At 43.9% G+C, this 16477-nt stretch overlaps 1 protein-coding gene across 7 annotated transcripts in view; it reads left to right on the top strand.

Annotated features, from left to right (window-relative positions):
• The window catches only part of TTLL8 (tubulin tyrosine ligase like 8), a 64794-nt gene that overhangs the window by 4134 nt on the left and 44183 nt on the right, over positions 1 to 16477 (top strand). For 6 of the 7 annotated variants that reach the window (XM_050936127.1, XM_050936128.1, XM_050936129.1 and 3 more), the window contains 4 exons: positions 2206 to 2297; positions 3092 to 3248; positions 12462 to 12529; positions 14061 to 14189. In XM_050936127.1, the coding sequence (XP_050792084.1) occupies positions 2206 to 2297; positions 3092 to 3248; positions 12462 to 12529; positions 14061 to 14189 (446 nt within the window). The remainder of the gene's footprint in view (positions 1 to 2205; positions 2298 to 3091; positions 3249 to 12461; positions 12530 to 14060; positions 14190 to 16477) is intronic. The other variant, XM_050936131.1, reaches the window with a different exon arrangement.

Here is a 16477-nt window from a genome sequence, read left to right as displayed (position 1 = left end):
CCCACATCCCCCTCCCCCCGCCAACAATACCAGCTTTGTCCACCTGTCAGCTTCTTGCACAATGTCTGTGCACCTTCTTCCAAGCAGCCCTTTAGATGTGGAATTCCTTTCCTGAATCGATCCATAAGGCCGCTACTCACTCCTTCCTCAGTCTCACTTCTGCCACAATAGCTGTAAAAAAAGATCAACCAATGAATGATGGCTAGGTTGAGGGGCAAATGGAGATAGTTGGCACTTTATTTATAATAGTTAGAAAATGAAGGTTAACCCTGTTCCTGTGTACACTGAAGCACTTTACTTAGATGACTAAAGTTACACATGTACCTAAGTGTTTGCTGGATTGGTTCTTTATTTAGGAAATAGGTAAGAATTAGTGTCTGCCTACCACCCGAAAATGTTTGATAAGTGATCAGAGCTACAAAAGTAGTTAGGTGCCTAATTCTGGGTTTTAGGTGCCCAAGTCCCATTTTTAGACTCCACTATGATCTGCAAAACCCACAGTTGGCTGCCACGTAACCCCACAGGCACCCAAACTCACTCTGTGCCTAAGTTCTCAGGGTAAAAGTTTCCTACGTGCCTAAGTTTCTGCCTCTGGACATGCATGCTGCTGCCTCACTCTAGGTGCCCAGAAACCTGTTCTGACTAAGCCCTAGTGCGATCCACAAACCAGGGAAAGAGCACTTATCTTGCCTAAAAGGTCTGATCTGGTAGGAGTGCTCACATGCCACTCAAAATCTGGCCTGTGATGGAGGTACCCCCACATCCCTTTATAACTTTTAGCCCAGTGGTTAGACCACCAACCTGGTGTGTGGGAAATGGGGGTTCAATTCCCCAGTCTGTCGGGGGGATTGGGGGAAAGGATTTGAAGAGGGGAGTCTCATGCCTGTTAGAACAGTGCTCCAACTACTAAGCCATAGGATATTCTGATGTGGAGCTCTCACTCTCTCCTGTTGAAGCTGTTTCATTTTCGGTAAATACTTAAATAGTTATTGTAGCAGGGGGACCGGACCCTGGGTCTCCCGGACACTGGGTCTCCCACTTCTCAGGTGAGTTCCATAAGCAGCAGGCAAGAGTCTTTCTGGTCCACTGACTCTGATCCCTACCACTGTCAATTTTGTGTGATGTAAGATGGGATCATAACTCATTCTCACAATAAACAGCTTAAGCACCTAAGCCACTTGTCTCTAGGAGAGGGGTTCCCATCTGTGGATTGCTAGCAGAGATAGTCCCCTTTCTGCAGTCCAGATTTAGGTGCTGAATTTCATGAGGGGCTGGGACTTAGCACATAGCCAGGGCCGTCCCTAGCCCTATGCAGCTCCCCCACGGGGGGGGTGTGTGGGGCCCCAAGCCTCCCCATACCCAGGGTCTGGTAGGCAGGAGCTGTGGGGGGGGCAAATTGGGGACCACACAGACCCAGAGTGGCCCAAGGGATTGGGGGGGGGGCCGGGAGCAGCCCGGTCCCAGCCCATTCTACTCTGCCAGCTCCCAGCCATGGCGCTCTGCTTCCCGCCGCTGGTGAGAGCCAGGGATGCGCCTTTCCGCAACCTGAGTGACATGGCTGGGGCCTGGGCAAGGGAAGTGGAGCAGGCTGGGGCCGAGCTGCTTTGCTTCCCGCCACTGCCGGTGAGTGCAGGGTCACTGGGGGAAGAGGTGGAATGAGGGAGGACTGAGGGCGGAGCAGGGGGGAAGGGTAAGAGGCAAGTTGGAGGGAGTTGTCTGGGGCCCCACAGGGGGGGCTGGCTGAGGGATAGGGCTGGTCCCCAGGGCTGGTGCTGCCGCGTATGCAGCATGCAGCTGCCTAGGGAATCATGAAATTTGGGGCAATTTGGGGCTCCAAATTTCATGGTGCCCTGTGCAGCTGCGTATGCTACGTATGCCTAAGGACGGCCCTGCACACACCCTCTCTTCAGCATCTCCCATTGGCTAGGTTAGGTGTTTAGCATGCTGACTTTTGCAGATCACATTCTTAGGTGCTCTCTCTCCCTTGCATTGTATCGGGAGCCTAACTCAGGCTCTGTGGATCACGTTATTGTTTGAAGGATTTTATAGAAGTTAGGCATCATGGTGCTGAGTATTTCAGGGTGTAGATCTGGGACTAGAAATGAGTGAGCACTGCAAAAGATGGTCCTCTATTTCTACGTATTAATTGTTTCTTTGGTTACAGTTCCTGTTGCATGATAGCTTTTTTTAAATTTTCTTTTTTAGAACTAAACCAGAGAATTGCAGAAGAGTCACCTCTTTCCCCCAAACTGGACAAATATAAGCTGGCAAGATTTTTAGCTGACAAGGCAATCAGGGTATGTATGTTGACAATAGATTTTAGTGGTTTGTTTTTCCATTTACAATACTGAGCTATTAGTTTTTTTAAGTTGTTCAATCCTGTCTGCTAAATGATTTTTAAAACTGTGTTGGTATTTAAAAAAAACAAAACTTCTCCCTAGTTTAGACAGGGCTATAGTGCAGATAGTACTGTACAAAGACTGTCGCCTCCCCCAAGTTTTGTCAGTATACATCCTTTTCACATTGAACTACCATACATTTGCTCTTCTCTTACTGGAATTTGTTATTGCTGAATTATGTAGGGGTTTACAGGCTGAGGGGAACAAACCTTGCGACAGAGAATAGATAAAAGACATAAATCCATTTGACACCTAGATAAGATGGTGATTGCATGTTATAAATACATCTATCTATCTATCGATATGGCCAAATTTCATTTGTAACATTGCAGTTCGCTTTTATTAATTTGGCTCTCCCAAAGTGACAGGGTGATATGTGTTCCCATTGTGCTAACCAGCCACTTGTTATTGGAGGGAAATTGCTTAGTGCTATTGTGGAATGATCAGCAGAATTGCCTTCAGGACAAAGACTGTGTGTGTGTGTGTGTGTGTGTGTGTGTACATGCGGACAGCTCCTAAGATGATGTAGGTGCTACTGAAATCCAATGAATACATCTTGTTTTCAAAATGTAGTGCTTGTAGCTTCAAAGGCATTGCACTAGTGTTGATGTAGATCTTGCTTGTAAAAGATAAACCATAATATTTTTGCAGTGTCTGTGTTTTCATTTTAAAGTATCTGCTTGCAATCTTAGGAAAAGAAAATTTTTACCATCTGTGGACCCTACCCAGTAATTCGTAGAAGTTTAAGGAAAAAAGGATGGGTGGAGAGAAAGCTTTCCATAGGAAGTGACTTACAGGACAATAAAGATGACAAGTGTGATGCTGATTGTGAAGATGGTGGGAAGAATGGTAGAGTACCTAAATAGCTTTCTGTTTTCACGTAGATGTGAATATAACTTTTTATGTACAATGTCCTATCATGTTTTTAATATTTGTATTTCTCATAACAATAATCAACACTAAATTATCAGAACTAGTCATGCAGATTTTCACTTTTAGTCTCTGATTTTGAGAAAAGAAGAAAAAGGGTTTACAAGGGCTGTAGTACTGAGGGCCAGATGAGCCTCTTGCTGGTAAGTAGGTTAAATTTGCAGATCTGGCTGTTAGCAAATAAATCTTTTTTTTCCTGTAACCTGAACATGTCATCTAGAGACTCTGAAGGACAATAAACATGCAAACCTATTATGCCATTTTTTGATCAGACAGAAGGAAATCCAGAGAGTAAAGCAGAAAAGCTGAGAATGGTCTCTTCTATGAGTCCATGTTTGTCCTAAAGGGAAGGAAGTGCTACCTCCATGCTAGTGATTTGAACCCCAGCACAAGAAAAATGAAGGGTCCCATTTTTTCAGCTTCAGGAACATTTGCTGTAATGTAAATGGCATCCCTTCCTGCATGCTCCAATTAGTATTACCGATGAACTCCTCTCCTCATTTGTTTCAATTAAGCCATTGTATGGATAATTACAATTGTGCTTGTACTCATTCTGATTCCCAATGCCTAATTGTTAAGAGTATTTAGTAACACCTAAAGATGCCTGTGTAGTTAAATAACGGGTAAGTAGAGGATTAATTTAATACAAGAAAGTTATTATAAAAGCATTTATATAGTAGTAGTAGGCATCCTTCAGTCTCGAGAGACTCTGGATATGCGCCCCTGAGAGGTAAAGGATGTATCCTGTCTGCTGACGGTGGCCAATGCCAGGTGCCCCAGAGGGAGTAAACCTAACAGGTAATGATCAAGTGATCTCTCTCCTGCCATCCATCTCCACCCTCTGACAAAAGAACTAGGGACACCATTCCTTACCCATCCTGGCTAATAGCCATTAATGGACTTAACCTCCATGAATTTATCTAGTTCTCTTTTAAACCCTGCTATAGTCTTAGCCTTCACAACCTCCTCAGGCAAGGAGTTCCACATGATGACTGTGCACTGTATGAAGAAGAACTTCCTTTTATTTGTTTTAAACCTGCTGCCCATTAATTTCATTTGGTGGCCCCTAGTTCTTATATTATGGGAACAAGTAAATAACTTTTCCTTATTCACTTTCTCCACACCACTCATGATTTTATATACCTCTATCATATCCCCCCTTAGTCTCCTCTTTTCCAAGCTGAAAAGTCCTAGCCTCTTTAATCTTTCCTCATATGAGATCCTCTCCAAACCCCTAATCATTTTATTGCCCTTCTCTGAACCTTTTCTAATGCCAGTATATCTTTTTTGAGATGAGGAGACCATATCTCTATGCAGTATTCAAGATGTGGGCATACAATGGATTTGTATAAGGGCAATAAGATATGCTCCATCTTATTTTCTATCCCTTTTTAATAATTCGTAACATCCTATTTGCTTTTTTGACTGCCGCTGCACACTGCGTGGACGTCTTCAGAGAACTATCCATGATGACTCCAAGATCTCTTTCCTGATTAGTTGTAGCTAAATTAGCCCCCATAGTATTGTATGTCTAGTTGGGGTTATTTTTTTCCAAAGTGCATTACTTTACATTTATCCATTTCATTTGCCATTTTGTTGCCCAATCGCTTAGTTTTGTGAGATCTCTTTGAAGTTCTTCCCAGTCTGCTTTGGTCTTAACTATCTTGTGAAGTTTAGTATCGTCTGCAAACTTTGCCACATCGCTGTTTACCCTTTTCTCCAGATCATTTATGAATAAGTTGAATAGGTTTGGTCCTAGGACTGATCCTTGGGGAACACCACTAGTTACCCCTCTCCATTCTGAAAATTTACCATTTATTCCTACTCTTTGTTCCCTGTCTTTTAATCAGTTCTCAGTGCATGAAAGGATCTTCCCTCTTATTCCATGACAACTTAATTTACGTAAGAGCCTTTGGTGAGGGACCTTGTCAAAGACTTTCTGGAAATCTAAGTACACTATGTCCAGTGGATCCCCCCCTTGTCCACATGTTTGTTGACCCCTTAAAAGAACTCTAATAGATTAGTAAGACATGATTTCCCTTTACAGAAACCATGTTGACATTTGCCCAACAATTTATGTTCTTCTATGTGTCTGACAATTTTATTCTTTACTGTTGTTTCAACTAATTTGCCCAGTACTGACATTAGACTTACTGGTCTGTAACTGCCGGGATCACCTCTAGAGCCCTTTTTAAATATTGGCGTTACATTAGCTGTCTTCCAGTCATTGGGTATAGAAGCTGATTTAAAGGACAGGTTACAAACCATAGTTAATAGTTCCGCAATTTCACATTTGAGTTCTTTCAGAACTCTTGAGTGAATGCCATCTGGTCCCAGTGACTTGTTACTGTTAAGTTTATCAATTAGTTCCAAAACTTCCTCTTGTGACACTTCAATCTGTGACAGTTCCTCAGATTTGTCACCTACAAAGGACAGTTCAGGTTTCGGAATCTCCCTAATATCCTCAGCCGTGAAGACTGAAGCAAAGAATTAATTTAGTTTCTCTGCAATGACTTTATAATCTTTTAGCTCTCCTTTTGTATCTTGATCATCCAGGGGCCCCACTGATTGTTTAGCAGGCTTCCTGCTTCTGATGTGCTTAAAAAACATTTTGTTATTACCTTCTGAGTTTTTGGCTAGCCTTTCTTCAAACTCCTTTTTGGCTTTTCTTATTACATTTTTACAATTAATTTGGCAAAGTTTATGCTCCTTTCTATTTACCTTATTGGGATTTGACTTTTTGACTTTTTAAAAGACGCCTTTTTATCTCTCACTGCTTCTTTTACATGGTTGTTAAGCCACGGTGGCTCTTTTTTAGATCTTTTACTGTGTTTTTTAATTTGGGGTATAAATTTAAGTTGGGCCACTATTATGATGTCTTTGGAAAGTGTCCATGCAGCTTGCAGGGATTTCACTCTAGTCACTGTACCTTTTAATTTCTGATTAACTAACCCCCTCATTTTTGCATAGTTCCCCTTTCTGAAATTAAATGCTACAGTGTTGGGCTGCTGAGGTGTTCTTCCCACCACAGGGATGTTAAATGTTGTTATATTATGGTCACTATTTCCAAGCGATCCTGTCACAGTTACCTCTTGGACTGATCCTGTGCTCCACTCAGGACTAAATCGAGAGTTGCCTCTCCCCTTTTGGGTTCCTGTACCAGCTGCTCCAAGAAGCCGTCATTTAAAGTATCAAGAAATTTTGTCTCTGCATTTTGTCCTGAGGTGACATGTACACAGTCAATATAGAGATAATTGAAACCCCCCACTATTAATGAATTCTTTAGTTTGATAGCCTCTCTAATCTCCCTTAGCATTTTATCGTCGCTATCACTGTCCTGCTCAGGTGATCGATAATAGATCCCTTGATGAAGGGTGCTTCTTCAACTCCTTGGTACATTATGTTAATCATTTTTAGGCTTCTGGTAAGCCTGAAGTCTTGGCAGGCTTTTGGAAAAACTGTCTGTGAGGTTCTGGAGATGGACTTCTGTGTGGATTGTCATTGCTGTGTCATCAGCAAAGAGGAGGAGTTGGATGAGGGCCTCCTGAGTCTTGGTTTTAGATCTAAGTCTTGCAAGATAGAACGACTTTCCATCAGATCTTGTTTGCAAGTAGATTCCCTCAGTTGAGGAACCAAAAGCTTGTTTTAGTAGCAAGGAGAAGAAGATCCCAAACAGAGTTGGGGCAAGTACACAACCTTGCTTGACCCAGCTATGAATCTGGAAAGCCTCGAAGACTGAGCTGTCGTATTGAACTGTCCCATAAATGTTTTCATGAAAGAACTGAATCATGCTTAAGAGCTTGGGGTGGTGGGGGGACATCTAGTCTTTTCTAGAAGTGCAAATAATCCACTTCTTCTGACAAGGTCAAAAGCCTTGTAAGCTCGATGAAGGCTGTGTAAAGGGGCTTTTTTGTTCTCTGTATTTCTCTTGTAGGTTTCTCAGAAAAAGGTTATGTTGATAGTAGACCTTTCAATCCTGTTCTGAAGCCGCACTGTGGTTCAGGATAGATTATGTCTGCAAGAGTCTGAAGTCTGTTCAGGATGACTCAGGCTGTCTTCCTTGAAATTGGACCCAAAGCTCTTTTGAGCCCATCATACATGTTTCTGATGTTGCCAGCGGAGAAGAATGGTGGCTGGTGAGGCAGCCAGCCAGAGCAAGTTCTCACATGGTCGAGCAAGCAAGGTACCTTCTTCCCCGGGTGGGAGGTGATCTCACACAGATGCACCTCTGAACCCTGGGTCCTCACTGACCAAAGAACCACTGTGAGTGGGGTATGGTGAGGGAGCAGAGAAGGTCACAGTAAAGGAACTTTTGGTTGTAGAACTCAAGAGCATGAGGCAGAAGGCACTGCCCCACGCACTCTGGGGTGGGTGTCCTGCTCACAGTTTTATGATTATGAATCCTGCTTGTGGCATTTTCCCTAATTAATGTCAGGTGACTTTCCTCCTTTCATTAAAAGTTTCTTTTCTACACTCAGACTCTGTGCTTGTGGGTGGGGAAGTATTACCCCTCAGGTGCCCTGGGATGATATGTAATTTTCCCAGGTTACTGGGTGAGGGCTCGAGCCAGTTCTGTGTTGTATTGTTGAAAAGGTATTGAACCCAGCCCTGGTTGCTGCTGGCTCCACCTGGCAGAAGGATTACATAAGGTTGGTATGCCTTGTAAGGATAAGATCCAGTTGGTGCCAGTGGCCAAGGGATGTTTCCAAGATACTTTGTGTTATGGCTTTGTCTGGAAGAATGAGTATGTTACACAAAGGTCGTAGTAGGAACAAAATTCTAGCAGTCTCTGACCATTTCCATTTATCTTACCAGTTATGTGTTGACCAAGACAGTTGGTCCATTTTCATGATCAGCTCCCCACTTTGTGCTGAAGTCCCCTAGCAGGAAAACATATTCATGTTTTGGAATCCTGCCGATGGTGCTGTTTAGCTGGTCATAGAATTGGTCCTTAATGTCAGAAGACAAGGAGACTGTTGGGGCATACACACTCACAGGGTTGACTGGGTCCTCAGATGTGAACAAGCATGGTGCCAAAATTCTTTCTGATCCATTTGTAGGTGGCTCAGTCATCCATAGAAGTGAGTTCTTGTTGGCAAATCCCACCCCATGCCCTTGCATTTCTTCAGCTTTTTTCCTGTGCCAGAAAAATGTGTAGTCTTTTTCCCTGAGAGATCCGCTTGATGGTAGCCATGTTTTTTGGAGGGATGTGATATCCACATTAAGCCGTTTCAGCTCATCATTGATCACAGCACTTTTATGCATCCATAGTTGACTGGTTGAAGGTCCTCAGATAATCCAGTTGTTATGGTGCGAATGTTCTAGCACCCTATCTTTAATGATGTTTTCTTTCTTTTACTTGATTTTCCTGGTGTACTGGTTACAGTCCACTTGTCAAGTTATAAAATTCTAAGCTCTATGCACCCATTGAAGCAGGCAGCCAGTGGCAGGACAACACCCTATTGTCTGGGGGCTGCTCAGTTTTACAGCGGATGGTTGTTATCCAGTGAGATACGATGATCCCTTCCATCATCGGAGACACCCCTGGCGCTCAACTCTACGCCAATCAAGTAAGAGCTTAGAACCGGTGACTCCTGTCTCCCATGTTATGTTGACGCTTGAGGTGAAGCTGGAGTACTTCTCCAAGGTGAAAGCCTGGGCAGATGATATGGAGGCCCTGAGTTGCCCATGCATGCCCCTACTCTCGGCATCACTGGTAAAATCCAGAGGAACAGAAGAATCAAGGCATCTGGTACCCGGTCAGCTGCGGAAGTTCTGGGAAGATACTAAAATATTATTACCTGACACCTTAAGGGCTCCATTCCTGATTTTCTGTCTGAATTTGCTCTCATAGCCTTACATTCTCCCGAATTCACCCACAAGGCATTGGGGCTTTTTTGTCAGGGGTGCTTTCTTAGCTTTATGCCCTTCCGGACTACCTACAGGGCAGTGGGTTTGATGAGCTGCAGGTAGTACCATCTACTCTCATTACGGTACCAGGCTTAGCCTGACCTGACATCTCGTTAATCATATTGTATGACTTATCCCTTTTTCTGGTACAAGTAGTTTATACATCTGTAGCACCTGTCATCCAACAAACATAAAGCTATTTACAGATAATAATGTACTAAGCCTCAACACTGCTGGAGGCAGGTCAGCATAATTATTTCCATTGGGGAAACTGGGTCACACAGCAGTTAAGTGACTTCACAAGATGATAGGAGCATAGAAATGATCAGATTAGATCAGGCCAGTGGTCCATTTAGCAAGGTAAGCTGTCTGTAACAGTTTTCATATCAGCTGCTTCAGAGGTAGGAGTAAAATACTTTATAATGGACAATTAGGCTATAATATGTCTATGAGGGGAAGTTCATATATAAACCCAAGTAGTTAGTAGTAATGGTAAATAGTAACATTGCAAGTCAGTGATAGAGCCAGGAATAGAAATAGCCAGGAATCTGTCTTTTGCTCTGGCCAACAGACAGTGCTTTCTCTACATTAATATCTCTAGTCCAATCTCAAACAACCAATGAAAAGGCGTGATTCCTGGCACAGAATATTATAGGTAGCACCAGTAACAACAGCAATAATTAAGATTGCCCTTCACTTCCTATTATAAGGCCCTATTTTCAGTTTGTAACTTTTCAAAACTTTAATTGTTTGGGCTGAAATTTTCCATGCCAGGTGTTCAAGTTTCTTTGCCTCAGGCTGCATTTTGGGGGGAGAGTTTCAGCTAAAATGATTCGGCCATTTCTGAGAACAAGGTTAGGGAAAAAAAATGGTTTTGCCCATCTTAAAAACATTCTGGTGACTTTTTCTTTGAGAAGATCTAGCTCTAGCATCCCTATGATTTGGAACAGAGACTTGAATTTTGGCGAAGTGGTGGCCTTTGTATCAGGGATGTGCCTTGTGCTGTCCCTATGAAAATCTGCCCATATATGGCCAAGTTCTAACCCTTTGAAAAATTGAAGTTCTGACATGCTCAGGAGAGACTTCTTAGAGATGATGGGGAGACTGGGAGTAGCTGGTCAAGGAGACTGGGACCTGGGGGGAACAGTGGTGGGAGTAGGGTAGACAAATCCAATAGGGAGCTGATGTGCAGGGAGAGAATTGGAACTGGCTGGGCAAAGAAGCTTGAACAAGGAGCCTCAGGAAGCAGGAGACTGAGATTGGCCCTGGAAGCCAGGGGTCCTGCAGTGAATGAGACTGTTGTCTTTAGGCAGGGGCAGCTCTAGGTATTTTGCTGCCCCAACCACGGCAGGCAGGCTGCCTTCGGCGGCTTGCCTGCGGGAGGTCCCCGGTCCTGCGGATTCGGCGGCTTGCCTGCGAGAGGTCCCTGGTCCTGTGGATTCGGTGGCTTGCCTGCAGGAGGTCCGCCGAAGCCGTGGGACCAGCGGACCCGCCGCAGGCATGCTGCCGAAGGCAACCTGCCTGCCGCCCTCACAGTGACTGGCAGAGCACCTCCCCGTGGCTTGCCGCCCCACGCACGCACTTGGCGTGCTGGTGCCTGGAGCCGCCCCTGTCTGTAGCACCCCGCCTCATGTTTTTGCAGAAATTGGAAGCTGTCTAATGAATGAGGCAGGAAACTGCAGGAAGAAATAGGATGGTCTCATGGTAAAGGCCATTTGAGGGTGAACTGGAGAACTGGATTCTATTCTTGCCTCAACCACAGAGTTCCCCTGTGATGCTGAGCAAGTCACTTACACCCAACTTTTCACAGATGGTCACTGATTGTGTGTTCCTCATTTCTGAGTGCCCAACTTGATACACTGGTGTCTAACTTGCAGAAGTGCTGAGCACTCGGCTGTAGCTGAAGTCAGTGGGAGCGGTGCTATATAATGCTAAATACTCTGAAAAATCAGGTCTCAGGGTCTGAAATTGGGCATCCAAAGTTAATGGATACTTGTGACTTTAATTTCTCTGTGCCTCAGTTCCCTATTGATAAATTGGAATAAATGGCCAAGCTTGGGAAGGCCTTACACTCAACTCGATGGCATTTTTGTGTTTGTCTGAAATGTGATAATTTGTGAATGCCACTTCCAATCCCAAAGTTGCAGGGAGTGTTCCAGGCATCAGTGGATAGAAACCTATTGAATTTGAGGAAAGTTAGAAAATGGAAAGAGGGAAAATGGGGAATACCTGGAGCCCCTGCTATCTGGTTAGCACACTGCTTCAAGCAGCTCTACGGTTGTCTGGAGATCAAACAACTGGTTGATGTCTCCCATTAAAGCCTTCCAGCATATCTGGGGCAGAGTGGGGGTGGGGGGACGACCTTGGTATGGGTGGAGGGGACAATGGGGAGCACTCAGAACCCATGTTAGGGAGGAGATTGCAGGGAGAGGCAGGGAGTCCCTAACATAGAGGGAGATAGAAGGGTGGCACACAGGAAGCTTGTAGGGTGGAATAGAGGAATGCAAGAGCCCCAGCATGTGTACTAAATTCCACCCACAAAAGCTACAAAGTGTGCAAGTGCAATCCTCTAGTATTACCCCCTAATCTCACAGGAGTGTTGTGAAAATAAAGTAATGTTTGTGAAGCAGTCAGATGCTATAGCGATGACCACTGTAGAAAAGCCCACAAGGAAACTGATAATTCTGTCTTCAGAGCAGGATTTGAGTAACATGCAGTACAGAAAGGATGGAGTCACTTAACAATGAGGATAAAACAAAATATTGAATAGCTGCTCAGTTGGTGAGCACCATCTATCCTGGTCCTCTGGAAAAAATAGTATGTTACCATGTAATTACAGATTGCATCATAATGCATATGCACAATGGGCAGAATTAGGGTTGCACGGACAGCCTTAATGCTGGCATTTCTTAAATTTTAGTGTTTGATTTTGTAACCTTAATGTTCTTTTTACATGATTTTTGTGTGTAATATTCATATTAAAGAAGAAAAATAATTTATGGGTGCTAATGTTGTCGGCCTACAGATCGTGGGAGATAACATAAACGTAGAACATCTTTTATAGGACACATAGCTCCTCTCACAAAATCTGTCTGCGACTGGGGGCACTCTTGCCTACGTCTAGCCCTCTGTAGATGTGACTCCCTAGTGCTCAAAACTTCTGTGGGCCTTAAAGCAATTTATTTATCTATGTTGTATTACTGTTGCATGATTTTTTTAAAGGCAAAAGAAATGTCTTGGGTGAAGAAGTTTCTGGCCTTGACAGTTCAGATGACATTCATGATGTAATGGTAGGATTACATATGAACTTATTGTTTTTCTTTAAATATATTTTAAAAAATATGTGTAGGATAAGTTTTGATTTTTTTGTCTCATTTGATTCACTTCCTTTTACTGTCTAGCCACAGTGGGCCAAATTCTGCCTGGCTTCAATGGAGTTACACAAGGCAAAAATTTGCCTGCTGATAGCGGAAGGAAATGCCAGCAAAAGTGCATTTACAGTGGGAAGAATTTGGCCCAGTATCAGCATGGGATGTATTTTGTGGTCCAGCAGATTGGTATGCAGTGCCCATCAAATGTATATGCAGTCCCTACTGAAATAATTTATACTGTATTGTACTGTACCTCAAATTAACTATGCACTGGCCAGTCTATTACAGATGCTCCCTGACTTAGGCAAGCATTCCGTTCTGGAATGCCTTGCATAACTCGCATTTTGCATAAGTCGGAAACGTATACTCGACAATTACACAACCCACCCCCCCTTATTTCTAGTTTAAGGAACTTTTTCCATAAGTACGGATTTGTGTAAGTTGGGTTTGTGTAACCCGGGGGGTATCTGTAATTGATAACAAAATCTGTGGTCTTGCCATTCAGGGAAGTTGCTTGACTGATTTATTACTTAATCATTTAACTTGTATTTACACACCATGCACACCAACAACTTATTGCATGTACTTAATCCTATAGCATACCAAGTGAAGTCACTGGCAGTCGTTCCTTTGACTGAAGTTGGAGATGGCCCCAGGGGGCTTATGAAAGAATCTTATACTTGTCAGGGTATTATTTGCTATCTAGCTTAGTCACTTGTCACTCACTGAAACTGTACAACCAACATTTCATTAAATTTATCCTAGTCCAGAAGCGAGCACATATATGATGGGTTTCATGGCCATTACTACCTATTCATACTAAAGCTTTATCAAGTTATTTTGACCATCTATTATGTTGCACTTTCACTAATCATGTAGTTCTGGAAGACAAGGATGACTGTCTCTATAGCAGCTCACACATGTCTCTGTGTGAGTGGATGCTCAAGATATTAGTGACGCGACCCCGTGAACAAATGAACAGACTAGAAAATCACCCCATGAGCCAGTCAGTCACCCAATTAAAAAAATGGGGCTTGAGCAGATGATACGAGGGCCTCCAAAGCAACTGTAATTTACTATTTTCTTTAGGACTGGGAGTTTCTCAAAAATATATACATATGTCCTGGAGCCTTGCAATTCCATTTGTCCTGCAGGCAGAAGAGAGTATGTGCATATGCACATCAACAAGCCCTCATTTGTTGTTCAGAGGAATTCACTTTGGAAATGCTTTAAGGAGCAAATAGAATTAAAAGGCTCTGTGACTATACATGTTCTCTCAACTAAGTTATCACAGCTATGCCAATGCACAGCTTCCTGGGCCCACAAAATGAAATCATGGGTATAACTTTGATATACTGCAGAAAATGAGCAGTTGATATTGGATATATTAATAAAAGTTTCCTGGGTCTTACATCTGTAGAATCATAATACAGGTTCTTTTTTGTGCCAGTCTAGGTTGGTAAGAAATGAAGAGACATCCTTTTTTTGGACTATAAAAAAGGATGCAATTAATTACCATAACCTACATTGTGATCAGATGCTGAATCATTATGCAAAAACTAGCTCCTTTACAACTAAAGTAAGTAGACAGTTAAAATCACTTGGCCTTTGATGTTATTCCCAAAGTGCAGATGGGGAACTTTATTGGTATTAGGTTTCATGAACAGATTATACAAGGCGAAGGGTTAGTGAGTATTAGTGGGTTTTTAAAATTTATTTTCCTATAAATGTGACCAACAGTAACTGATTATAAGAAGTCAAAGCTAAAGGCTTTACATATATGTGACCAAATTCATCCCAGGTTATTCAGCAGGATGAATTTAGTTTTCTATTGATATGTAACCACAGGGCCATGGTGGATTTTTTGAAATTCTAAAGGAATACCGACATTCTTAGCTCTAAATGTGTGAGGCCCCAACCTTGCAATCAGTTCCACGTGTGCAGACCCTTGCACCCATGTGAAGCCCTGTTGATTTCATTGATATTCTATGTGGCATACAAGACTCTGTCTTTGTGGATCCTATTGCAGAGCCCAAGTGACCTGTATGGTTTGTGTGTTTGCTAAGTACATTGTATGATAGTGAGTGTTTCAATTGCAGATTGATTTCTATAAGTGGTGATGCGGAACGGTTGAGGGAAAGCTAGTTATTAGCTACTATTTATTATTTGTTTTTGTGATCTTGTGTCAAAGGCACCTAGGGCTTTTAAGATAGGCATGGTCCCGTTTTGTTATATTAATATTTTTAGCATCTAAATAAATTGTTGTGCTATAATTAATGTTCTCAAATCTGTTTAAATTAATGAATGAAACCCCAATGAAAGGCTTTACTGTTCTTTTTCTAGTTCTTCCTCATGGTCATTCCATGCTAGGTGTGTGCACGTGAAGATTTTTCCCTTGGTGGTATCCATTGGGCTGGCTCTAGTGCCCTCTGGGGTTACACACATATGCACTGGTATAAGGGGTGCCGCTGGCCTTATGCCCTCTCAGTTCCTTCTGTGACAGTTTCTGGAATGACCCTTCTTGCTATAGCAAGGCTTCTTTCCCTGTGGTTTGGACTTTCTCTGTTCATATTTTGTATAGTTATTGTAGTTAGTATATATAGTTCTTAGTTAGAGTCAGTGTGGTGTTAGTAGTTGTCTCTGTTGTTGAGGGACGTTTTGCCCCAGGGCCCAGGCATGCCCTAGTTCCCGGGCTTCAAGCTGTGTGCCCTGTGAGGAAAGCCGATGCCAGCGAGAGACCTGCACTCTAGCTATCTAATGTGTCTGGGCATGTCTGACATTAAAGAGAAGTGCCAGATCTGCAGGGACTTCAGACCTCGCACGAGAAAGGATAGGGACATTCAGCTGAAGGCCATTCTTATGGAGGACGCCTGAGACCAGCCTCAGAATTCAACCACTCTAAATCGGTGCCAAGCACCTTGACATCCGTGCAGAGTGCTTCCCTGGCACCGTGTTCTTCCCAGCACCACTCTCCATTCTCGGTGCCGATGAAGAGGCATAAAAAGCAATGCATCGAGGGGGCATTCTCCGGTACAGAAGAGGGACAAGCAGGGACTGCCTAGCGTAATGAGACCCATATCTGGCCATTCATCCTCCCCTGAGCCTCTGATTGCACCCCTGACTCTGCCTAGAGAGCTGAGTGTGATACAGGAACCACCCCTGACTCCCCAGAGCAGCCATGGGGTCAGGTGTCTGCTAGCCCCTTTGAACCCCGGAGGCTTTCCAGGTGGCAAAAAACCTGCTGTCCCTCCTGATCCCACTGATCCCTCAAGTCCCCTCGTCAGCCAACGTGACTGGAAACAGAAGGGAACAAGGTGCGCTGAGTTCCTCCATGGCACCAACCACTGCAGCGCCGTCCTGGGGCAAGTCCTCCATGGTCCCGATGCAGTGGTCCCCAGCCCGCCACTGGTCCCCAGTTCCCTGGTATCGCAGAAGCAGATAATGCACCGCCATGGTCTTCAAAGGAAGAATCTTCTTCGGAGTCAGAAGGGGAATCCTTTGGTCCACCCAAAACCAAATGGTACCCAGACTACGCACCAGATTACAATACTGGCCCTTCTTCCAGTGCCTGGCCACCAGGCCACTGGCTGATGTGTGGCAGTACTGGTGTCCTTGGGGGTTTCCCCCGTCACCTGCCCCCCCACCCCCCTTACCATTGCTCATACTCAGTAGTGTCAGAGAGGCTAGCTACTGTCTCTTCCCATCCAGCACTGGACCCTTACTCTGATATGGACCCCAGTGCCAATGTCCAGGAATTGGCCCCAAAGGACATGGTGGAAGTAGAGGAGGAGGAGGGAGCCCCACCTCTGTCTCAGGTCTTCTCCTTGTCATCCCCTGACAAGGCGGTCGTAGGCCCTAGTACCCTGG

The sequence above is a fragment of the Gopherus flavomarginatus genome, chromosome 1 (genome assembly GCF_025201925.1).
Source record: "Gopherus flavomarginatus isolate rGopFla2 chromosome 1, rGopFla2.mat.asm, whole genome shotgun sequence".
NCBI lineage: Eukaryota > Metazoa > Chordata > Testudines > Testudinidae > Gopherus > Gopherus flavomarginatus.
This window is presented reverse-complemented; position numbering and strand designations above follow the sequence as displayed.